The sequence below is a fragment of the Gouania willdenowi genome, chromosome 9 (assembly GCF_900634775.1).
Source record: "Gouania willdenowi chromosome 9, fGouWil2.1, whole genome shotgun sequence".
NCBI lineage: Eukaryota > Metazoa > Chordata > Actinopteri > Blenniiformes > Gobiesocidae > Gouania > Gouania willdenowi.
This window is the reverse complement of record NC_041052.1, coordinates 42010535-42037912: the sequence shown is the minus strand read 5'-3', so window position 1 is coordinate 42037912 and position 27378 is coordinate 42010535. Positions and strand designations below refer to the sequence as shown.

The window sequence follows — 27378 nt, the reverse complement described above, 5'->3', positions numbered from 1 at the left end:
ATTATCTGAATTAAATTTCAATTCAATTATGATTACAACAGCAACAGATTTTTTTTCCAATTACAATTACGATTATGTCATAATTGTAATTAATTATCCAACCTTGCTCTGGACCGTGCTATGACCCTCTTGCTCTGGGAAGCCCCGCCCCTTCAGAACGTACCAGCTGGTTAAACGTTAGTGGTTTTGCTTTTGCTCTTGGCTCCTCCCCCTGGGCTGCCTTTACTCTCTGACCTTCTGTCAGGTGAGTCCGTGTTGTTGTTGTTGTGATTAGCGTTCCCGCTAAGACTCTCCATGATGGAGCGGAATGTTCCAAACGGCCTCTTGCTTTGCTCTGAGCCCCCGGTAGACGTCCTTTGACCTTTGGATGGCTCCGCCTCATGGATGGAGCTCTTGTGGACCTGCTCGTCAAAGGTCACCCTCAGTTTGAGGTTCTGGGATGTTTTCCTGCGAGACGAAGGAGACTTCAGGGCGCTTTTGGGGCTGGTTGCCGGTTGTTTGTCACCTGGAGCCTCGGCTACGTTAGTTTCAGAGTCTCTGAAACTAAAGCTGTCAACGGACTTTGATCCACTCAGAGCAAACGTGTGCTTCCTCTCTGCTGAGGGCGGGGGGAGGGGCTTGCTCATCAACGGGTGTAGATGGTTAGACATGGGTTCCTCCTCTGTGATTGGCAGGTGGCACGGCCTATCAGGTCGCAGAGTGTTTGAGGGCGCGGCTCCTGGTACTTTACCTTCCTCTGGTGGGTCTGTGTCTGATTCACTCACAGATCGCTGCATGATTTGTTTAAGTCTGGCTAGTTTGAGCTCCCTCCTCTCCACCAGGCCTGGTCGGCGGCCCCCGGGGGCCCCAGGGCCCTCTTTGCCCGGAGCAGCCGGGGGCGCCCTCTCCCTCAAACTCAGCGTCTCCGAGGCATCTTTTCCCAGAAGCTGGTGCAGCACAGAGTCAGGAGGGGCCCCTCCCTGACGGACCATCCACTGACCGTCCCCCAGGGTTCCCTCTGCTGTCAGCATCAGCTCCTGCCACGCCTCCCCCGGGGGCTGATGGTAGCTGGAGTTCACAGACAAACACAAACACAGCCTGTGTGAGACTCAGTTTGTACGAAGGCACCACATAGACAATGTTACAGTAGTTAAAAACTAGTTTCAATTACAGAAAACAATGTGTGAGAGTTGTTGACGTTTCCACAAATAATTTCAGAAAAGTATTGCTGCTTCGCTTTGAACAAGGCACCATTTAATTTACACACTTATTTTGTACAGTTCTAGATGAATTTAGAGATTTGTTGTTCTCCATTTACGCTCAGCTCTTCTACAATCAGATTTCCAATTCTGCATCATCTCAGTCTTTCTCTGAGGTGTTTTATTCACATTAGATAGTATGAATAGATTGAGGAGCTGAGAAATACCAGGATGTATACTATGTGGGGACATTTCTTAAGTATGCACGGTAGGCACACTAGTCATACTCAACCGTCCCATGATGCATTGGGAGCTGAATGTAAAATGGTCCTGTGACCAGCTTCAATCTAAAGATCAAACATCCCCTTTTCAAAATAAAAGCATCTCTTCTCGTCTTCTATTATTATTTTTTTTTTTACTCTTTTTTAAATAGGGCTTAGTAGGGCTGGAAGTTTAGTCAGTAGCACAATGGAGGGTCTCTGAAATTGTGTGAATTAAATCTGTCTACGTGAGTTTTATGGATCAAATCAGCACATGTTTATATTCTACTTGGTCACTTTCTCACTTCAAATGTTTTCAGAACTTTCAAAGTAAAGGTATGAAGAATCAACAGAGATATTTAGCCTCAGTGTGCTTTAAAATCAAATGTTCCTAGTTCGGAGGCCCCGCCCACTGAGGTCAAACAAACGCTGGGAAGGAAATTAATGTTTTCATGATGAAAATCATCATAAACAGCTGAGGTGAAAAAAACAAAGTTTTTAATTTAAGGAGCTCATTGTAAATGCTCAGTGTAAGAGAATAATGGAGGAAGTGAACAGAGTTTCCATATTTTTAACAGACTTAGGCTGAGATTTAAATTAAATTCTCAATAACTAACTTAACTAATGGCTAATGATGGTTTCAATGACATTTTACTCGTCCACTTTCTAAAAGTGTAAATCTCTGCTATTTGATCAATACAATTATTTACTTTTTGGTCAAGAAAAAGTGGAGAGTCAGGCTGGCTAATGTGCTTGAACACGAGCGCTAGCTAGCTCCAAACCCTACTTTAAAAAGCATCGTCTCCTCCGTTTTTACAACAGGTGAAAGTGGAATGTTTTGTGTGCACACCCAATTTAGCACTTTTTATTTAAGATCTTGGTAAATCAGGCCCTTAGTCTTTGAAATGCAATGTCACCAACAAGGTGCGTGTTACCTGGGTGACCTTGAAGGTGTCCCCTCTGCCTTGTTGGAGTCCATCAGTCTCTGCATCTGTTTCTGCAGAGCTATCTTCTCTGTTGCCTGTCTGTATGACACAAAGCACAAAAGCAATGATTCCCTTTGCACCACAGCCACTTAAACGACTATAGCCAACACGTCACCTTTAAATACAGACTCTGATGTGTGTGTGTGATGGATCATACATGAACTCACTGGTTAGGTTGCATTACTGCTCAGAAATAGTTGTTTGATATATTAAAAGATCATCCCAAACAAACCATAAATATCTATAAAGGATCATTTGTGAAATGCTTTATTTTGAAATGGTATGCAGACTTTGGGGAAGCCCTTACGTTGCTGGAATTATCTATTTTTCAGCTGTTTTGCTTTGCTTTTCACTGCAAACATTAAAATTGTACCTGATGTGAGTGAATGTATGAATAATAAAGTAGAAATAAAGAACATTAGTTATTAATGTTGGCTATTCAAATAACGGAAGCCACTCATTTATTAGAAGACAAAACATTATTAGAATAATCGCGATTCGACACGTGACAATTCAATAACTATTCAGTAATGTATAAAATTAATACTGAATGTGAGATTCAATCATCCGGATTCAAAGAAAAGCGTTTGAAAGAATCAAGTGATGAATGCTATGATGAAGCTATCAGTTCATTCCTGTCACCAGTCTCTGTGTTATTTTATCATTATTATTGTAATATATTCATTTATTTTGGATTTGGTGATTTGACATAAATAAAAGATAATGGTGATACATCCGTTTGGTTATTTTAATTAATAAATATTGACACATAGACCTTGATTAAAAGTATAAAATACTGAATAAACACTGAATGGGAAAAAATAAACATAGATCATCATTGAATAATCTAATCAAATGGTGAGGTTCCTTGATGACACACCCCTATCATTTAGGACCACACCCCTATCATTTAGGACCACACCCCTATCAATTAGGACCACACCCCTATCATTTAGGACCACACCCTTATCATTTAGGACCACACCCCTATCATTTAGGACCACACCCCTATCAATTAGGACCACACCCCTATCATTTAGGACCACACCCCTATCAATTAGGACCACACCCCTATCATTTAGGACCACACCCCTATCATTTAGGACCACACCCCTATCATTTAGGACCACACCCCTATCATTTAGGACCTCAGTGTTTCTCAAACTTTTTAGGCTCTAGTCCCCCTTTCTCTTATTTCTAGATCCAACATTTTGCTTAGAAAACTATTTAAAAACATCTATAGATCATAATGATAGAATGAATGAATGATAACACATTCATCTCATTTTGTAAATAAAAGACATATAACAGTATTTAATGCAGTGGTTCACAACCCTTTTTGGATCGTGACCCCATTTTGATATCAAGAATTTCTGATGACCCCAAAGACATTTTTTCTTAAATTAGTTTATGATCATGTTTGAGCTCAGATTTATTTATTTTTGAATTGCATTTTAGTGATACTAGATTTCTATTTCACAAAGTGAAAGTATAGAAATACAGTTTTTTAAGATTGTGTGTTGTTTTAATTTAAAAAAAAAGAACAATAATTAAAATAATTCAAAAATCTATTTTAATTTTTCAGAAAGTTTAAGCGACCCCACATGGGGTCCCAACCCAAGTTTGACAAACCCTGATTTAGTGGCTCCTGAATAGATTAATTACTACAGTTTTTATCAAGACTGACACTTTATTTGTTAATGTTCCTCTCTCACTCTCTCAAGTACCACCTGTTGTGCCATTGCGTACCCCTTGGGGTACACGTACCCCCATTTGAGAAACATTGATTTAGATTTGAACAACATGGAACAAAATGTAACTATAAAAATGTATTATGAATGTATTTATCATTATTTATGAAAAATAAACAAAAACATCTATATAATATATAAATATAAAATGATACAACATAAAAATACATGATAAAACACAAAACAATATTCAACAGAATAAAATTAAATTGTAGTTTGTATCATATTTAATGTTTTGTTTGTTTTATATTTGTATTCAAGACACTTTAATAAGAATGACTGCATATCGTTCATTATTATTTTTATTTAAATTAATAAAAAAAAATCCAACCATCCATCTTCTGTCCTCAAAATAAATATAAAAAACATTTTTTTCATTAAGTACAAATATAAAAGATTATAAAAACGTTTTTTTCTTTGTGTTTATTTGATTCCTATTTAAGACATGTTGATTAGAATGACTGTATATTGTTAATATCGGCTACAAAGTTCCATTTTTTATTGTCTTTTTTCAATGAAAACATGAACCTTAGCTCAAAAAAACACTGATTTACAAAATCTTTAATCTGTCTTTTTCTTAATGAAGCTTTAGCCTCAGTGTTTAGTAGGGGTGAGTATTGGCATCGATGAGGCAATACGATACGTATCACGATTCGATTATATCGATATATCGCAATATTCTACTCAGTTAATATCAAAATTAAACGTAGAGATGAAAAATCAAGTTGCTGTATATGTTCATCAGAAGATATTGATTATTTAGAGGATAAATTGAGTCAAAACTATTTACTTCAAAACATCCTATTTATTATTTGTGTTTTTACACATTTTCACTGGAAAAAGGAAAATACAGTGTTACACACTGTCATCATAAAATAAAGTCCAACAAGTTTCTTTTCACTGAAACTACTGTGTAGAAGTCTCTAAGTAACCATGACAACATAATGATAGCATTGTAACAACTGTCAGTGAGAACATTAAGGATAAATCACCCTGAGTTACTGATAATACACAAAAAAAAGAACAAATTATTTATCCTATTGAATCAGTTTAAACAGTGATTAGATTATTTAGATTATATGAAAATAAAATGTCTGTGTATACATAAATAGTGCAGGTATTACACACTGTCATCATAAAATCAAGTGCATCAAGTAACCATAGCAACACACTGAAAGCATTGTGAACATTGAAATTTTGCACAAATACACAAAAATACTGATTAAATATCAGAAGAAAAAAAATAAAAATTAAAAAATCTTTTTGAAATTCATTTTTTTCACACCCCTAGTGTTTAGGAGTCCAACTTATTTCCTCAGCGATTTTTTTGTCAAAGTGGATTTCTGGTTGTTCTCAACTGTTGGTGCTATTTTCAGAACCCGTGGTAAAAAAAAGAAAAGTACCGTATAAATCTGTGTTAAATAAATGAAATATAAACTTACTCATGGAGCTGTTTGGTGAGTTTAACCACTTGTGAGGCCAGAGACATGCACGTCTCCACCACCACCAGGTACCGAGCACATGTGGTGTGTCCCTGTCGTTCTGCACTCTGGGACGGTCGCTCCCCCTGTTGGTTCTGAACCGTCACATTAGAGCCGTACTCCACCAGAGTCTGAAACATACAGACACAGACAGACAGACAGACACAGACACAGACACAGACAGACACAGTTATCACTGAAGAGTAAAGTTTTAGGAGGATCCACAAATAATTTAATCAACTATTCCTTTTGCATGTTTTGCTTTTTCTCGTTCCATGTCTCTCCCATTTGTGCTGGTCCTTGTTTTGGTCCACGCCCCTTATGTTCTAACCTCTAATGTACCCATTGTGAGAGCCGAGGGCAGGGTTTTTCAAACACTGGGCCGTGGCACACTTGTGTGCCGTTGAAAATTACTCAATTTCACCAAACTATCACTCTTAACGTTCAACAACACAGAACAAAATGTATCATACAATTATTTATTATTATTATCAGTAATAATAATAATAATGAATATATGTATAATTATGAATAAAATATAAAATTATCATATATTAAAGATACTTTGAAAGGAAATTACTGAATATTGTTAATTATACTTTTATTTGAAAAAATAAATGTAAAAACACTTATAATAATGACTACAGATTGTGAATTACACTTTATATTAGAAAGAAGAAATATGAAAGATTAAAAAAAAAAATTCTGAGTGTTTATTTGATTCCTATTTAACACACTTTGATAAGAATGACTGTATATTGTTAATATAAGCTACAGAGTTTCATTTAAGGAAAAAAATGTACCTTAGTTTAAAAAAGGTCGAAAAACATTGGCCTAGTTTTCCAAGCATGTGTGTGTACTCTATGTTAGTGTGTGTGTACTCTATGTTAGTGTGTGTGTACTCTATGTTAGTGTGTGTGTGTTCTCTATGTTAGAGTACTCTATGTTAGTGTACTCTATGTTAGTGTGTGTGTTCTCTATGTTAGTGTGTGTGTACTCTATGTTAGTGTGTGTGTACTCTATGTTAGTGTGTGTGTACTCTATGTTAGTGTGTGTGTTCTCTATGTTAGTGTGTGTGTACTCTATGTTAGTGTGTGTGTACTCTATGTTAGTGTGTGTGTACTCTATGTTAGTGTGTGTGTTCTCTATGTTAGAGTACTCTATGTTAGTGTACTCTATGTTAGTGTGTGTGTTCTCTATGTTAGAGTACTCTATGTTAGTGTGTGTGTTCTCTATGTTAGTGTACTCTATGTTAGTGTATGTGTACTCTATGTTAGTGTGTGTGTACTCTATGTTAGTGTGTGTGTTCTCTATGTTAGTGTGTGTGTACTCTATGTTAATGTGTGTGTTCTCTATGTTAGTGTACTCTATGTTATGTGTGTGTACTCTATGTTAGTGTGTGTGTACTCTATGTTAGTGTGTGTGTTCTCTATGTTAGTGTGTGTGTACTCTATGTTAGTGTGTGTACCCTGTTTGTGTCTGTTTGTCTGATGCTATGTAAGCTAAGTGTCCTGTTGCACAGCTAATTATGGAGGCGTGATTATAATGACATACAGTGGTAACTGTAAAATAGGGGTGTTTGATCATTATTTGAGAGATTGATGAGCCTTAGCATCTGCTAGCTACAGGAGTTCACTGTATGACATCAGAGCCTTGATTTTACGTTTGCAAAGGAGACATCCTCACTAATGAACCTGATCCCTTAAACGTATACTTTATTATTCTTCTTCTGTCTTACTTATTAGCCAATGCTAATACTAGCCAATGCTATACTAATGCTAGGCGAATGCTATTCTAATCATTATGCTAATGCTAACTAATATTAGGCTAATGCTAGTTAATACTAGACAAATGCTAGCTAATAACATGCTAATGCGAGTCAATGCTAATGCTAACTAATATTAGGCTAATGCTAGTTAATACTAGACTAATTCTAGCTAATAACATGCTTATGCTAGTTAATGCTAATACTAACTAATACTAGGCTAATGCTAGTTGATACAAGACTAATGCTAGTTAATGCTAATGCTAGCTACTGTTAGGCTAATGCTAGGCTAATACTAGTTAATAACATGCTAATACTAGCTAATGCTAGGCTAATACTAGCTAATGCTAGGCTAATGCTAGGCTAATGCTAGGCTAATGCTAGCTTAAAGCTAATGCTAATGCTAGGCTAATGCCAATGCTCTGTTAATACTAATCTAATTCTAAGCTAATGCTTATGCTAATGCTTTCTTGAGCAAGCAGGTCAGAAAATGGATGAATGATCTCATGTAGCGACTGTGACGTGGGTCAGAACCTGCATTCTCATTTTCATTTTTTTCAGAAAATGCAAATATTCTAGTTATACTAGTAATGAACGGTCTTAACCAACTATAATACTTAACTCTATAACTGGTCCTTCTGTATGACTTTGCAACTACCTGTACTTATTCTGCAGTGGGTCCCAGAGGTTGCTGGGGCCAATCCCAGCTGACACAAGTTTGAGAACAAATGTCCACCTCAGTGTTTTATGAAGCCAGGGCACATTATGTTTCTAACAGGAAGTAGACTAGTTCAATAACATCCGTGGAACGTCAGCACATGGAGGACAGACTTCCCACAATAACCAGTGAAGAAATGAGTTGTTCTCGCAGTGGAAGATTCTCTATAAATCAGTGAAGACTGCATTGATTAAGTGTTTTTTAAATGTGCAGTAGAAACATGTTTCCCTTCATGTTTGTCTTGGCACAGAATTCCACTGTTACTAAATACAGTCAGAACAGGGTGAGGGTAAAGTACCAGGAAGCTGAATAAGAAGACATCATTGAAACACCAAATGTGTCCAACTCTGTATTGATCCCAATAGGAATATCTGTGACACAGATTGTTCAGAGAAAACACTTCTCAAATACCTGGATACATGATGTTCTTTTTATTTCTGAATTAAATTATTCAGAATTAAAGTGTTCTACTTCATGTTTACATGGAAACACTAATTCTGAATTGATGTTTACATGAAAACACAGAGTGTGTTAGAAAGAAACAGTAGAATGGTTTACTGCTCTTATTCTGAAAATACAGTGCACTTTGGTGTTATTTAACCTTGGCTTTAACGGACTTATTATCAGGGTTCCCACACTTTTTTCACTATGATTTTTCAAAACTTTTTAACGAAAGTTCTGAAGCGCTAATATATTTTTCTTGCGTATACATTTCCTGGTTTTTAACGTACAGAACGCCAGCTGAAGTGATGTTACCTACTCACAGTTTTATAAAGGAGGCGGAGAGTTCAATGATGGTATGCAGCACGTTCACTTTGAGATAACACTCAACATCTTTGGGGTTTAACATATGTTAAACAATAAAATAAATTAGGATATATTTACAAAACAGTTCAAATATTCCATGACTTTTCAAGACTGGAAATTCAGTTTTTTTTAAATTCCATAACTTTTCCAGGAATTTCTTTTATTTCCTTGTATTATGTTACATTTCTGCAACTTAAACTGATATAAATGTTATAAATGTACCCTCGGCTGAAGCATTCACTACAATTCACATATACTGTAGATATTAATTTAACAAAAAACTAAATGTGTTCACAGTCGTTATATAATAAAAGTTGCTTCTAATAATGTGACTTTTTCATGTTAAATAGTTTGTGTTATTCATAAAAAGACGTGTGTGTGTGTGTGTGTGTGTGTGTGTGTGTGTGTGTGTGTGTGTGTGTGTGTGTAGGGATGTCCCGATACAACTTTTTCATTTCCGATATGATTCCGATATTGCAGCCTTTTTTTTAATTCTTTAATAAAATAAAATAAGGACTTATTTTGTAGTATGAAATGTTAGCAAAGTCTTGATCAAGTGATGTCACTCAGAGAACAATAGTCAGCAACAGTAGGTATGAGAAAAACTGACCCATTTATTAGTCATCAATGTTAACCTTAAACATAAAATATACAATCTACAATTTAATAAAATGATATTCCTTCTCAGAGTAGCATAGCACACACGTTATTGTTGTGATCATGTGGGAGGCTTATTGCTGCGTTGCTGCCACCTATTTTGTTGTGAACCACAGTCATCTATGGATAGAAGTTCTATCCATATGTATATACAGTATATATATATATATATATATATATATTTTTTTTTTTTTATCGGAGCACCTGTATTGCTGATTTTAGATGCAGACCGATAAAATCCGATATTTGTTTTCTGGCTGATATCGGATCAATGTCCGATATCACTATCGGATCGGGACATCCTTAGTGTGTGTGTGTGTGTGTGTGTGCGTGTGTGTGTGTGTGTGTGTGCGTGTGTGTGACGTACCTGTAGACAGGTTAGATGTCCGTACTGAGCTGCTACATGAACAGCTGTGTTTCCATTCTGGTCCATTTCATCCAGTGAGATGGCCTGTTCCTGCATGAACTGGAGCAGCCACAGCAACACCTTCTCCTAAAGAGAACCAGAGAGGTATGATTTAAATAAAAACAATTAAGAATCTTTAAAGAGGAACTAAACCCACAAATCTCTTTTTTCTGCTGAAAACAAGTGTATTTGGGTATGAAGTAGTGCAGATGATTGATCCTGGTCAGACTCTCAACATTTTAGTCCAAGTTTTCAAATTTGTCTTATTAAGTTGTAAAATGTCAGAATGACTGCCCTCTATGGGTTGAACACTGCTATTACATTTGAGTTTTGCTATTGGCTAAGAACAAGTCATATGATGTCATTGGACCAGTGCAACACAAACAAACACTGTTGGCTCCTCCCCTTTTATAAAACCTGTGGGCTCTACAATCTGTGGTGAGTAGGTTAGACTGAGAGAAGAGGGAATAGAGAGAAGAACGCTAACGATTCCATTTAGCACCGATTCCCATTCAAATCACGATTTGTTGTTGCTGATTATATTTCTGGATGATATTTGTTCATTTAGAACGATCCGATCTGAAATCAATTTAGTGACTTTTTATCCAAATAATAATGTGTACAGTGTGAGTGAAATAAATCCCTGGACAGTAACCGTACAGGTGAGCGTTTACTAGATTCATGTTGTTATATTATAGGGAATTATCTATAAATTAATAATGGACATAAACTAACAAGTAAACAACATTTAATGTCAAATGTATTCACATTTTATTTAATAAAGTCCAACCAACACTTCAGTTTAAATTAACAGAATATTAACTTTTCTCAGTTTCAATAAAAATCCATATTATGTTTAAATGACTCTAGTGATTGTTTTAATACATTAAAATAATATAATATTAATATCAACAATGATGTGTTGAGGTAAAATGAGCAGTGGTTGATGGTTATCATGAGGCTTCTGTAGAGCTAATGCTAACGAGCTAATGCTACATGACGGTGAACCACAGCTTTAGAATATCTCCGTCTGTGATAAAGACAAAGTGTTCACACACTGGAACCAAAGATGTTCCATTCATTTCTCCTCCATCACAGTTTAGTTTTCTAATGGGGGCGTGGCCATGACATCACACACACATAACATCTTTATATTATTATTATTATTGTTGCATCGTAGGAATATTGTACACACTGAACTGAGCGGTACAGTGAGTATTGAGCAGCTAGTTAGCATAGCATAGATTGTTCTTCTGATTTTACAGTATAGAGTGGGTGTGTCTTAGCGCTCCAAGAGCCCCGCCCATAATCAAGGCATTCATTTATTTCCCCCAGTGGCAATCAGCTAAAACAGATGTTTCGTTACACTTTGTTAAACTGATATTTCAGCATAGATCATCCCATTTATCACCTTGTGGTTGTGATTTTTTGAAATACTAAAATAAAAATATGAAAAAAAGTCCAAGTACACCCCCACGTTTTTGCACACCTGCCAACCAGGAGGAATGTGGGTGTGGCTGGGTGGGTGAATGTGGGTGTGGCTGGGTGGGTGAGGCTGGTGGGGCACAGCCGTATATAGAGAGAGTTGCGACAACTCCAGTCACTCCAATGGTTTGGTTTTTTTTACAGCAATGGCGGCTCATGGAGCCTCAATAGTTCCAGGAAGTGATCAGTTTACTATTGTAGCCAATGCAGCTGGAGCTGATTGGATGGTTTGTGATGCACTTTTGAACAGTAAGATGTTATTATTATTATTATTATAAGCATATTTAAACCCATTAACGTGTGCATTAAGGCAAGTTAGTGGATTATCCCCCACTAAACTAGTACATTTTAATTTTTTATTACTATTATTATTTTTCATTATGAGATACACTACTGTTGTTTTCATGTTCAAAAGAAAAGAATTTTTTTTTTTAATTCTTCTTAGAAAATAAAGGGATCATTAGCAGATACACAGCGTTTACTTCAGTTTTATCTACACACATAGGATACATATCTTCTTTTTTTTTAAATCAAACAATAAGCTTTTCAATTGTGTTATTTGTTGAAAAAGTGAAGTGTTTGAATATGATCACATTTTTTTATTGTTATAATCCTGATTATTATTACTATTTATAGATTTCTCCTGCTGACTAATGCTAACCATTTCTTTTTCCTCTCTGGTTCGGTTTGAAGCCAAACATTTTACCTCCTTTATCAGAACGATTGGAGCATCCCCACAGCACAGCAAACTGTATGACAAGTTATTCATATTTCTGACTTTGTTAGACATTTATTTAATTAATTTATCTTGGTACATAAGTGCATAGTTAAAAAGCTAATGTCTATTTTTATATATGTATGAACGTAATAAATATGTTTTCAATGTATCTTGTCTGGATGTGGTGTTTTTTAATGACCCCCTTTTTTTTTTTAAAGAAAATTCAAAGCAATACATACTATATACAATACATATTAACACATTTTTTAACCTAATTAATCTTGGCCTTAACTATGTCAGATAAGCCGTTTACACTAATTATTAATACAAATTTAAGTTAGAAAAAAAACTATTTATGGAAGTACATGAACATATATTGTATATACACATACATATGATGGTGTACTGTATAAATATTGTCAATCAATGCAGTTATGTCACTAGGAATCAATGGATTCGAATGGCCCGTCAATAACTTCTGGGAACAAACTCAGTCTTACATGAATCACGTGACGGTCAAACATTTTGGACTTCTGTTGTCGTAACTCTCTCTTTATACGGCTCTGGGTGGGTGAATGTGGGTGTGGTTTGGTGGGTGAATGTGGGTGTGGTTTGGTGGGTGAATGTGGGTGTGGTTTGGTGGGTGAATGTGGGTGTGGCTTGGAGGGTTACCTGTCCATAGCGCCCAGCGTAGTGGATCAGACTGGGATGTTCTCTGGTGCAGCTCAGCTCTGCAATAGCTTCAGTTTCACTCACCATCCACCTCACACACTCCAAGTGGCCATTCTGCAATGAACACACAACATGCACACACGCACACACACATGCACACACAAGCTTTATTAAATGAAAACAGTTGCGTTGATAACAGATTTATCTTCTAGAGCAGTGTTTCCAAATGGGGGTACATGTACCCCTAGAGGTACGCGATGGCACTACAGGGAAAAAAGTGAAAAATGAACAAATAGTGTCATTCTCAGACCGGAAATGATAAAAACCTATAGAAATAAACCTATTAAGGAGCCACTAAATTAGTCTATTTTAACCATATGGTCGGCAGGGACCTCATGTGGGGTTACAGGGAGAAAAATTAAATAGATTTTTGAAAACTATTATTCTTTTTTAAGAAAAATTTAAAACAATACCCAATCTTAAACAATGTATTTCTATACTTTCAGTTTTTAAATATCTAAGCTCAAACATGATCAAAACTATTTCTGGAAAAATTGTCTTTGAAGTCGTCAGAATTGTTGAAATCAAAGTGAGGTCACGATCCAAAAAAGGTTATGAACCACTGCATTAAATACTGTTTCATTCACTTATTTACAAAATGAGATTCTTTAAAATGTGTGTTATCACTCATTCATTCCATTATTATGATCTATGGATGTTTTTAAACAGTTTTACAAGCAAAATGTTACAGTCAAAGGTTTTCAAGTAAAATTACAACAAAACAAAACATAAAAAGATGCATATTTGTGTCGACACATGAAGTAAAATGTGTAGAATGGAGGAATGCTCACACCACACTTTTACATTATTTTACAGTGAGCTCATTCTTTCCACACTCCTGGTTTATCTCAGTGTTGCACATTTCCAGAGTGTGTGTGTGTGTATGTGTGTGTGTGTGTGTGTGTGTGTGTGTGTGTGTGTGTGTGTGTGTGTGTTGTGTGAGTGTGTGTGTGTGTGTGTGTTGCTGAGCCTCTGTGTTGCTTCAGTGTGATATCAAACGGAAGTCGTGTGGTCAGGGTGGATGCAGACAGGAAGGAACGGAATTTATCAGATTTGAATCTTTTCAGGCAGGTACGGCAGGGAATGATGGTTGAATAAAAAATAAAATAAATGTAGTGGACTAGACATTTACCTACTGTATATCCTGGTCATTCCCAATTAGTGATGCATTTAAAATATAGTGTATTTCTAAAGAAGGGAAGGTTTTATTCACTGAATATTTACTCTAAGCAAGTAAAGCTTGACAGGGAACATGATAATAATAATAAATGATAATTTAATGTCAACAAATAATTCTAATTGTAGTTTTTATTAAGTAAAATTTCCCACTCGACAAAGACTGGAGACAAACAATGACAAGATGACTGAAAAATGCTTTATATTTTAATCAACTATATCTGTAACAGATTTAGTCGACTGAAATCTAATTAAGTTCATCTTGATGACAAAATTTTGACTAAAACAAATGTGCATTTTAGTTTTTTCTTCCCACTGTCGCTAAATGCTTATTCATGTGGATCTTGTTGGGTTCTTTCCTCTTTTTTACTATGGACTTTATATTTTGTTCAGCGCTTTGAGGTGACTTTGTTGTTTTTTGCGCTATGTAAATAAAGTTTAACTGAATTGAATTGAATTGAATAGTCAAAAGACTATGACTAACTCTAAATCAAAATTTGCTGTCAAATTAACTTCTGATTAACACAATTATCAAAAGTAATCTCTGTGCAGGAAGCCAAGAAACACCAGGTAAATAATTAATAGAGAAAAGTATTTTTAGTCGACTTAATCCTCTTAGCCTTGAGTTGACTTGTTATTTTAAATGTAGTCGACAAAAACGAGACTAAAACTAAAAACCCTTATAATCAGAATATGGAAATTAGGAATAATTCAGATTTGGTATCTTTCTATTATTATTAATGTGTTACTTAAACTTTAAGTGGTCAGGGTCAGGGGTACAATATCACAAAAACTAACTTTTCTCACATCCCTAATAAATCCCAAATATCCTAAAACATGGTTTTCTACTTAGTGCAGACAGTCAGAACTGGGCTGAATCTCACATATTAATCTTAATGATTATTGGATCCTGGTAAAGAGGGTTGGTTGGATGCAAAAAACAACAACAAAAACAACAACTTGAATTTAAAATTAGCCTGAGTGAACATGAGTCAAATGGAATCCATCACATTCAATGGGTTTGAAGTCAACAAACATGACATTATAGATTACATACTATAGCCTGTATTTTGAAAAAAGAACTGATACTTGGTCAATTATTTCACACTTTGAAGAGGCTACGACTTACTGACGAACTACCATTTTTCTTCGACAGCCGCACGATGACGTCGCCATCAAGTAGAACAGAAGTGACAGAGAAGGTGCATCAGACTTAGCTTTAGCAACGCCTTCAATACACACCAGCTACAAAAGTGCATCAGATAACGTGGCTGATTTTCATGAGGAAAGAAGTTGTCCAGATGTGACCAAAGCAACATCTGGAGGGGGTCCCTATCCAGAATGTTCAGAATACATTAGTCAACATGTTCACCAATGTTGGTGCTTTAATTAAAATGTGAACAATTGCTTTGCAAGGCTGTAGTTTTATAAATGTCTTTCATACTATGACCTTCAGTGAGGTCTGCTCAATAGATTATTGTTATTTAGCTCCTTCAGATTAATGTAAATGCTAAATCAAAGTGTGAATAAATATAAAGATAATATAACACACAGACCTTAACACCCAGACCAGCGGGGGTGAACTGCTGGCTGTTCCGTTCATTCAGGCCGTCCCTCCCCCATCAGTGAGGTGAGGTGCTGCAGACAGTCAGCGTGTCCCTGAGAGGCTGCGATGTGGAGCAGGTTGTTCCCATCATCGTCTCTGATCAGCTCCAGGTTATCAGCTGCCAGGTGGGGCTTAGAGATGGGACAGGAAGAGAGAAGTAACCGCATCAGAATTAGAGATGGGACAGGAAGAGGAAGTAACAGCATCAGATATTAGAGATGGGACAGGAAGAGGAAGAACAGCATCAGAATTAGAGATGGGACAGGAAGAGGAAGTAACAGCATCAGGATTAGAGATGGGGACAGGAAGAGGAAGTAACAGCATCAGAATTAGATATGGGACAGGAAGAGGAAGTAACAGCATCAGGATTAGATATGGGACAGGAAGAGGAAGTAACAGAGTGAGGATTACATATTGGACAGGAAAAGGAAGTAACAGAGTGAGCATTAGATATTGGACAGGAGAGGAAGTAACAGAGTGAGGATTAGAGTTGGAAGAGTAGGAAGTAGTCAGAAACAAGTGATTCAAAGTCGAACATGTGATGTCAAAACCTACCAGCAGTGACATCTGTCCTTCTCTGACTATGTTCATAATGTTTCTGGTTCTTCTTGGTCTCCTCGTCCACCTCAGATCCTCCGACTCCCCTCGATCCACTGGCTCCTCCCAGTCCAGCAGCTCTGGGCTTGGATTGGTCCTGCCTGCTGGCGCTTGCACCCTGACAGCGGGAACGGGAGCCCAGAGACCCCTGAAGGCTCCAGGCTGGGCTTCCGGTTCTGACAGTCTGGGTAAACGCGTGCAGACAGCAGCTTGTCTGAAAAGAAAGACGTTTGTTGTTGTGGTGACGTTAACATCCTTTAGATCTGGGTGTCCTAATACAGGCCTGGGGAGCATGTTTTAGATCAGGGTTGTCAAACTATTTCAGTTCAGGGGCCAAAAACTGACCGCTTTGATCGCAAGAGGGCCAAAAATTTCAGACATGAAAAAAACTTATTCCACGTATAAATCATGTTGATGGTAAAAGTATTTAAGGCACCAACAAAATCCAAGTAATGCGTGACATTTAACTTTAAACTGACTTAAATGTCCTTGATTTTGTGAATTTTATCTATTTTTTACTAAATGTAGGTACATTTTGTAGAACAATTTGAAAATTATTGCAGGATTTTTGGAAACATTTAGAGTTCTTTCATCAATTTGAGGATAAAAATGTCAGAATAAAAATGTGATATAAGCAGTGGGAAAACTGAGTCCTGCAAATATTCTGCATTTCATTGATTTTATGTTTTTGGAGGGGCTGAGATACAATCGAATTAGTTAGACATTTACAAAATGCTTTCATGTTTTCTTTGTCATTTTCAATTTGTCGTGTGGGCAGATTTGGCCCCCGGCCCTCGAGTTGACATGCATTTTGGATAGTGCTGTCAAGTGATTAAAACAATTGTGCGATTCATTAATCATGCTCTGTAATTGTTTAATCTAATTAATCTCTTTTTGATTCACACCACAAAAAAATGCTGAGAAACGCCCTCAACTTGAGGTATTTTCATTTAAAGGAGACATATCATGTATTTAAAAACTTCCTTTTACATATAAATCATACAGTTATGGTCTATATAAAGCTGAACTGCAATGCTTGGGTCTGAATTCCTCATTATTATAGCTCCACCCCCTTTTCTGATGTGCTTCTGAGAGCAACTCGTTTTGGTTGCTGTCTCTCTTAAATGCAAATGAGACACTCCATATCCCGCCCCCTCTCCAGGTTGCAGAGGTGACACTCGGTTCAACTCCACCCTGTTCGGCCATTTTTGTAGTTTGATAGAAGAGATACGGCTATGTAGCGGTGCCATAAACTTTTTATTCACACGTTATTTACAAAATGTCAACAACGTTAGACCTTGTCCATCCAGCCTTACATGTTCCAGCCAGAGTCTGACCCAGTGGAGCGAGATGAAATGAAGATGAGAACCTGCAGAACCCTAACAAGTGAGCTAACACAAGCTAACGCTAGCGCCAAGCTAACGTCATGAAATGCATTTTAATACAGTCTTTTCAGAGACAAAAACGTCAAAATAAAATGACTAATGAAAACTTTAGACTAAATTAAATCACGTAGGCCATATCATCAAGGATCTAAAACGAGCACACAGCGCTAACATATGAAGACGGTGCAACTGCTAATGCTAACAAAACAATGACAGGGACGTCTTATCATCACACTTTTTAGGCGTTATTTACAGCTTAGCGAAGTGCTCTGTTCATCGTCTCCAAAGATAGAAGGAATTGAACCCTCAATCATAGACAAAGTCTTTCTGTAAATCCTTCTTTATACTGGTGGAGGTTGATGAAGCAGTCATCATTGAAGTGCTTCACACAACACAAAAATGACCTTATCCACAGATGTGGTACATTTCTATAAAAAATAAAACTCAAACAGGCACTTTGAAAAGGTTCTGATGATGGGAGACGGTGTAATGAAGCGTGTGGGTTACTACATCCAACAACCCAACATTTTGATTTATCCTCTCGTAACTTCTGCATCCTGGAGCTTGGACTACAAAATAAAAGCCAGAAATTAAAGTGCGAATTGGTCGAAGTGTTGGGCCTGGAGTTGATGAACTAATTTAGCAGTTCTGCTGCAAATACTGTGACGTTATTGTTCAAAAAACGTAATAAAGAATAGAAAAATCAAAACAGATTGAAAAATATGACCAAAACAGAATATAAAGATATCTACGGAGAACCTGAAGAGACTTATTTGAACTTTTCTGTACTTCTAAACACTCTAAAATATACAACAAAATGCATTTAAGGGCAAAAAAAGTGGAACTAGCATGATATGTCCCCTTTAAATTACATTACTGTGGCAGATCAAAACATTGATATATAACAAAGTGTCTTTATAAAACTCATTTATTGTTTGTTTTTAACAGACTAGAACAAATACAGGCGTAGACATTTACATTCCTCTGTATGGGACACTAGTCCTAAGGGCTACGTGTCATATTGATGTGTACTTAGTCAATCTCCAAATAATAGAAAATACTAATGAAATAAAACGTCATATGTGGTGCTATAAGTTAGCACATCATAAATAGTAAGAACTTTTTTCTGACACCAAACTTGTTGCTTTTTCTCGTCAGATTATAATATTTATCCAGTGAGTTTGTACTCGTGCTCGCAGCGTGTTGCAGTTAGCACTGTCCAAGTGTCCGTGCTAGCTGTCCGTGCTAGCCACTACATTCAGGTGGTAGCTGAGGCTGCAAAGCTCCGGTGATAAGACAAACTCTTTTTTACACAATTTGCACACAACTAGGCTTGTTGTTTTCCATCCAGGTGTCTTTAAAAGCCAAAAATTAACGCAAACAAAGCTGAGCAGCTCGGCAATCTCCAGCTGCGTCCGAATAGTCCCTATTATCTCCTTTCCTAACCACTTTTCCTTAACCCCCGAGGATGACGTCACAGGGATAAGGAAAGGTGTTAGGATAGGAGATAGGAAAAGGCCATCATGTTTGCTTTGACAATCAGGACACACTTCAACTAGGTGACGTAATAATCAGGCGGTGGTGAAGGTTAGTGACGTCTGCAGTGGTGAAAAAACTACACATTTCTGAAAATGGACTAAAAGCTCATTTTCTAACACTTTCCACTGATATAATGTCATAAATTACAGGTTTGAATGTAATCAAAGGAAAATATTTACATATCTAAAATGAAAAAAAAAAAACATGAATTCCTTAACATTGCAATTATGTTTATTGCTCTTCAATTCAGAATTCCAAAATAAAGTTCAAATAAGAATATAAAACTACAAAATAATGCATTCAGAGACATCAACATAAACTTTCCTTTACCTTAAGTGTGTGTGTGTGTGTGTGTGGTGTGTGTGTGTGTGTGTGTGTGTGTGTGTGTGTTGCCTTTAGGAAGTTTAAGGGAAAAATAAAAGGTCACACTGCAAAGGAAAAACTCCAATAGTTGTCCCTGTGGTACAGCAAACATACATTGTGTTTATTTACAAATCAGGACAGACTACTAGGGTATCACAGTGGTATGTTAATATGTTCTCTCATCGAGTGTGTGTGTGTGTGTAACATGCGGCGTGCGGCTGCTGCTGCTGCTGCCGCTGATGTCAAGGTGGGTCACATCCGGGATAAAGGAGGAGTGTTTACGGGGAACAGCTACCTTCGATGAACGAGCGTGTCTTCACTGCTTTGCACTTTTGAAAGTCGGAGGAGCCACTCGCGTTAGTTATTCTCCGGCACCGCCATCTTTGTTATGGTCGGACGACACATCAGCGAGCATATTTTGCGTCGACATCATTGATTACGTCGACGCATTGTCTCGGCCCTAGTCAGCATTATCTCGTCTCCTTTGGTAAAAGATGTATCAGTGTTTCCTAGGCTAAAAGGTAAAAAAGGAAGCATTGAGTCTCATTTCCTGAGCTTAAAGAGAACTCAGACGCTCTTTATCATGGCTGCCACTTAAACACTTCCAGGGGTGAAGGAACAGTGGATAGGAAAAGAGATAGGAGGGAACATTAGGACGCAGCCTCCCATCTTAATGTTAAGCAGACATAATATTTCCCTTAATTAAATAGAAATTGGTCAAAAATCTAGTAAATGTAAAGTGTGGATCCTGTTGGAACTGATATCCGTCACTTATTGCTTGGATATGGTCAATTTCTTACATATTTTGTATTTCATAATTACGTTGAAGTGCAAACTAGGAACAAAAATGTTGAAATTACTGGTTTTCCAGCATAAAATCTGTGGCCCACTAGAGATCAAACTGCTCCGTATTTGGCCCCTGAACTAAAATAAGTTTGACACCCCTGCTCTAAGCTATGAACAATTCCTGGTGAGAACGTTCATTATCAATCTTTCTGAATGATGACACAATCGTCAGTTTGATGTGTGTTGGAGCTTTAAATCCTACCTGCATCAGTAAAGGAAGTGAGGGAGGAGGAGGAGCTGAGGAGGGGGAGGGCAGCAGCTCTGACTGGAACCTCCTCCAGTGGAGCAGTGGAGGTGGTGGAGGTCTGGATCCATGGACTTGGACTTCCTTAAGTCTGACCACTTGACTGGAGACAGAACACAGTACTGTAGGGACAAAAGGTATGCAATAAGTTATTGTGATTTTTAGCTTGAAGCTAAAAAATAATAATGATAAAACTAAGCCCTTTCTGGGGCAGTACCTCACACCGACCGCTAGGGGCAGTGTTGAACACCAACTTCAAACAATATATTTTACATTCTTTTATTTTGGACTTGATTCAAGTAAAAGCAGCTCTGTGATTGGTTTAAACCTCATTACAAACCTACAGGCAGGTTAGCTCCAGCTTTTTAAAGTGACTTATTTACTCTCTTTGTTTACTATTACTACTTAGTTCAAGACAACTTACACTTTAAGTTTGTGATAATTCATTTATTCATGATTTTATTGTAATTTCAATAATATTTTATGTGTTAAATATAACAACTACACGCTTTATGTCATTTAATTCCTCTGTAAAACATGCTGTCACAGTACAACAGGGACACTTTCACAGGTGTTAAAATAACAATCCAAAATATGTGCTTCAAAAAATAATCAACAGATTAGTCGACTACAAAAATAATCATTAGCTGCAGCTCTTGTCCATTGGCAGTCAAGCTTCTGCCATTAAATTGCAAAACATGGACCACCATTAGTACACTAAGCTCCTTGGAGCCGACCATCGTTATTGCAAGGGTTTAATATTTTATGTATTTGTTCTGCCAATATTTCATTAATTCCTAATATCTCAATAACTGCTTCCAGAACCATCTTAATTCAATCACTTACATTTACTGTCTTACAAATAAAGGAAATAAAGTTGACCTTATCAACTATGAATATGTCATTGAGACATTTTTATTTATTTATATGACATTTATTTAAATAAAATGATCATCAAAACCTATTAAAGCTGTAAAAAAAAAAAAAAAAAAACATTCACCAGTCACCAGGGGACACGAGGCTGGTGGTCTCAGCTCTAAGCTAGACATGATAATAAAACTGTGGTATGTGTACCTGGGTCTGGGTGCTGCTGCTCCCCAGGCTCAGAGGTTCTGTATGGACCAAAGAGGAGCTCTTCATCCCTCGGTTCCTCTCCAGTGTCCCCCCCCCTCAGGTGGACCCCCGTCCTGAGCGCTTGTCGTTGGAGGTGCGGGGCAGAGTGGACATCTGCTGACTAGACTTGATGTAGGGTACGTCCAGGATCTCGTCCATGTCCAGATCGTAGTGTTCCAGCTCTCCAAACACAGCCTGAGCATTGCTACGACCCCCACTGCTACCCGGGCCCCTGGCCTTCCCCCCCGGCCCCTCAGTGGAGGAGGGGGGGTTAGTCAGCTTTTCTGGGCTCACGTTGTCCTTGTTGGCCTCGCCCGACTCCTCCACAGACGGTGCCTGACCCTGAGCTGGACCAGGACCAGGACCTTTTCCATCTGGGTCTGAGTCGGTGGTCTCTGGCTGATGTTTCAGAGGTGAAACTCGCTTCACAGGGCGGAACTTACTGTGGACCTCAGGAAGCCCTGTTGGTTTCATTCCTCCACTGCTGTGGGAAGAAACGCTGCGGTTCCAGTTGATGGAGGGAGCTGCAGGAAATAATAATAATAGAATGAAGGATGGATTGAAGTGAGAGTAATAAACACACATTAAACTACCATTTAACTCTAACCACCTGGTCTCTCCTCTGCAGCTCCATCTCTCCTCCTGGACAGCTCTGGGATGCTCTTCAGAGATGTGACAGAATACTGTAGGACAGGAGAGGAGGGACACACTGGGTAAAGTAGCTTTATTAGTACTTATAGAGCAGGGGTACACACACTTCTTTGGCTTGCGAGCTACTTTTACCAAAAACAGCTCTTCACGATCTACTATGACGGGGATAATAATTGTAAATAATTAGATTTTATTATTTACACTCTTAGAATTGTTATTGTATTATTATTATTACAATTATTCAATATTTGTATAATATTACATTTATTTGTATAGCGTATTTCATACACAAGGCTTTACATGATTCCAAAATGCATCATAAAAAATTAAACAGTTAAAAAATGAATAAGAACATTAAATCAGCAGTAAAAACATCTCCCTCTCAGTCATAGTCAGTAGAAGAAAAAAAAGTGTTTAACTGTGATTTCAAACTGTTTACATGATGACTTTAGCTCTGATGCTGCTGCAGTTTGATTCACGTCTTTGTATTAAAATACAACATTGATATTAAACAGTTACACCTAAAATCTAAGTTTAATTAAAATCGTTTTTAAATACAATGAAGAAAAATATTTTGAAAATGCAAAGCACCAAACACAGCTGATCACTTCATAAAGACTCACAATAAAAAGCACATTTAGTGGGTGGAGTCAGTAGCACACAGAGCGTTTCACTTTGTTCTTTAGAAGAACTTTAATAGCTTCCACACGTACGTTGGTCTGAAGATGATGATAATAAATATACCTGATCAGGTCGGTGTTGGAGGAGGGTCTTCTTCTACTGACTATTAGAGGTTGTAAATTAACAGATTAGTGCGCTCGCGCCTCCTCAAACAGAGGTCAGAAGCTGAATTGTTAGGTTTCATTTTTAGTGAACATGACTGTGCCATTCTCATTCATTTATGAGACCTTAATGCCCATGTGCGCGATCGACACAAAATGCTTTCGCAATCAACCTGTAGATCGCGATCGATGTATTGTGCACCCGTTATGGAGGAATCACTGATTAGTTAAAATAACCTTAAAAAGAGTGGGCGTGAGGATAGAGACTGAGTGCAAACATTAAACTTCTGTTATATTATACACTGAACCCATCACAATCAGAGATATTCATAAACAGTACTGATGAGGTTCTGTGTCCATGATGCACTGGTTTTGGAGGTAACAGCACGGTTTCCTTCACACTGACCACTGAATCATCTGAGAAGTCGATCTCATCCAGGTCCAGGTACTCAGGAGCCTCCATCATCACTCCTCATCATCAGCCTCACTGACACACAGCTACAGGACAAACAACAGCGTCTTTACGTTATTATATATACACACACATTGTTTTCACTGTAGACCTCATTTAGGTTCATCTAGAGCTTATATGTGGCAAACTCAAGGCCCGGGGGCCAAATCCGGCCCTTCAGAGCATCTGTTTGGGCCCACTGGAGGAAGTGAAAATTACACAGAAAACATGAATCGTTGTGTAAATTACCAAATAATTCAGTTGTTAATTGTTGCTGAAACAACTCTAATTTTTTCCAAAAATCCTGCAATTTTGCTCAAACTACTCCACAAAATCTCCCCAAATTTAATAAAAATTGGTTAAAAAAATAAATAAATCAAAGTACATTTATGTATCTGTCATTTATTGCTTAGATATGGTTGATGCCTTCCATATTTATGTCTAATTTATAACTGGAAGTGCAAACGTGGGCACATTAATGTTTTCCAACCTAAACCTGTGGCCCACTTGAGGTCAAACTGCTCCGTATTTGGCCCCTGAACTAAAATGGGTTTGAGAGCCCTGATCTGGTGGAATTAAAACATCCAGGATAACAGGATAAGCCTCCTGTTATTAATTGATGCTAAGCCTCATCAATTCACAAACTGAAAAACAAAAAGTAAAACTAGCGTATATTTAATATTATGTTTTCAAAAATAAACGTTTTTTCTGTTACAATGGTTTTTATATTTTCTATGTTACTAGTGAAAAACTACTAAACAATAGATGATCATCAGACACAGAGCAAAGCTACAACGGCCTCATTTAAATGGTTTTAAATATTCACGCGTGGTGAAATAACCCAAAGTTTGGGTTAGTGAAGAATTCACATTAAGAAAAATGATTTTACGTCCCAATAACAAGTAAGCTTTATAATATAAATGAAAACAGATCAGATTTTATGGGCCAATGAAAAAGCTGTATTACTATATCACATTTAACTTGTGCTGGAGTTCCTGACATATTGGAAATAAGGACACATACCTCCCTCACTACATTATCCATATCTCAAAAAGTATTGATTAGATCAAACTACACATTTACAGTTTGACTATTGAATAATCACAGAACAATTAGTAAAATATTCAGATTTTTTTTAGATCGAAGTGCGTGGACATTTGTTGAAATGACATAATGACCTCATAAGAAGGTTCAGGAAGTAGTTTCTTGTCGTTTTGACATCTTAAAAGTTGTAAACTGTAAAAGTTAATGTTATTAAGTAAATGTATGATAGAAAACAACTAAAACATTTATGATCAGATCCACGTGTGTGCATTCTGATATCTGACAATCATCCATGAAATAGACAGCCAATAAACACAATACTTTCAAAATAAAAGTCAGGAAAGCAAAACTTGATTATGACAGTTAGGACTCAATGTTTTCACATGAGGAATGATCTTGAAGCGTTCACTGTGTAGTTGTTATCTCTATGAGTCCATTTACACAGTCCATCTGTAACTAGGGAATAGTTGGAATTCTTTAGTAGTTACAACATTTAAACCAAACCAGAAACATTCATTCTAATGTTCTAACTAATCACAATGTGCTTGTGTGGTCCACTGTTCAACACCAAATATATATGACATGCATATTAAAAGTACTTTGTTACTATACTTAAGTAGTTTTTTGATGATTTGTACTTTACTTACTTTACTCTACATTTAAAAGTTAAAAACATACCTTTACTGCATGACTTTTATCTAATTAGTGCATTATTATACGTCCTGTTTCACCCAGACATGTTCTCTTTTCTTGTCCGAAGCGTCTGACAGGATTTTACAAATTCACCAAAATGTCAGGGTTTCCCAGGGACCCTGAACGCATCTCGGGGAACACTTATTTCAAAAGACCGTAATTCTGCTATTTTTGCTTTGTCTGAGGAATTCTTTACAGCCGATACCGATCAATATCTCAGACAGACTTAAATCACTAGTGTTCATGTTGTTCAGGTGTTTTTTTGTTGGCCGTTGCTATGGATACGTTAAACGTATCGTACACTGCCACTCTATGCATATGCAGCGCCCCTCATTGGCCAGTTTAGGTCACGTGATAGGTGCACCACATGACTTAAAGTTCCGTCAGTAGTATTTTAGCTAACCCTTTTATTGTATCCCTAACCCAGGAAATACCCCGAAATGTTTATTTTTGTCGTATATAAGTTTTTAAAGGTGGAATTTGCATGTTAAATATGTTAAAATGAAATAATATATATCAAAAGTGGGATTCGAACCCACGGCAGCGAAGGGAAGATCCAGCTATGGTTATGTTTAACGTATCTATAGACACTTTCTTTTTGTTAGTTTGTCATTTTCACCTAAAAGTGAAATAAAGAGAACAAGGGGAGAACTTTGACATGTCAAAATGTTAATTGTAGATATATAGAAATCTATTTTGACATGTTACAAATATTTTTGCATGTTGTAATTACATTTTAACTAGTGAATATTTAAATACAGATATCTATAATTGAATTATAGATATCGATAACTCATTTTCACATATAGGAATAAACACTATTGATATCTGAAATGCAATTGTAGATATATAAAATTACATTCTCACTAGTTACAATCACAAGTCAACATATCAGTAATTTAATTCTGACAATTCAGAATTAAATTACTGATATCTACAATTCAATTTATTATATCTGAAAGTAAGAACAATAGATATCAACGTGTAACATAGTGGGAATAGAATTATAGATATCAATAATTACAATTGCAACTAGTCACAATTACATTATGGATATGTGAACTTAAAATTGCAACATTTAAATTGAATAACAAATATCTACAATTACAAATACCGCTACTTATTAAATGTTTAAACGTGTTGCCATAGTGATAGTTAAACCCCTGTGACTTTCACTGACTGCAGATTAACGCCCCGCTGTGCTGAGCTAATGGGATGAGCTAACATGCTAATTAGCCCCATGCTAACGGGTTAGCATCAGGCTTTAAAGTGGGTCAGAAGGAGGTTCAGGGAGAACCTGGAGGTGTGAGGTTCGGTACCTGGTGGAGCAGAACCAGACCTGGTCCCAGAGGAGGGTGTAGACCCGCTAGCAGCAGCAGGACCTGGATCCAGATGTTTTTACTCCTGGTTCTCCTGGTTCTCCTCAAAGCCTTAAAACACAAAGACTGTGACATATGGAACCATCAGAGAGAGGAGCAGACAGAGCTCTCACTCTGATCACTATCTAACATTTTTGTAGTGTTTTTATTTATGATAAATGGAAGATAATTAGGTTATGGCCACTGAAAAAAACAACGACAGAAAACAGAGCCATTGGTGGAAGAAAAAAAATCACAATTATAACACTATTTTAAATCCATGTTATTTCTTTTTTGTCTTTATTTTCTTCATTAATTTATTATTTATTAGTTATTTGTCTGGGTTTTTGGTTTTGTCGTATTTTTTTTCTAGTCCTAATATTTGTCTTGGCTTTCTCTTTTCAGCTGTTTTTGTTTGTTTTTCGGCTTGATTTTGTCATCTGTTTTTTTTGGGGTTTTTTTCTAGTCCTATTTTTTGTCTTGATTTTTTCTTTAAGGCTGGTTTATTGTTTTTTTAGTCTTGATTTCTTTTTGTGGACTTGAATTTATTTATATTTTTGTCTGGGATTTCTTATCCAGTCCTAAT

General features: G+C 36.9%; 1 protein-coding gene across 1 annotated transcript; it reads right to left on the bottom strand.

The window, feature by feature from the left end:
- On the bottom strand, nt 1-26889 carry LOC114469163 (synphilin-1-like). The gene is given in 16 exon segments (XM_028456386.1): nt 1-1047; nt 2374-2463; nt 5618-5787; nt 9971-10096; nt 12885-12998; nt 15677-15733; nt 15735-15857; nt 16282-16323; nt 16325-16435; nt 16437-16537; nt 20659-20695; nt 20697-20822; nt 21775-22337; nt 22424-22496; nt 23653-23744; nt 26754-26889. Coding segments are annotated over 15 exon segments (2670 nt in total). The 5' UTR covers nt 23713-23744; nt 26754-26889; the 3' UTR covers nt 1-170.
- Between the last annotated feature and the right edge of the window lie 489 nt (nt 26890-27378).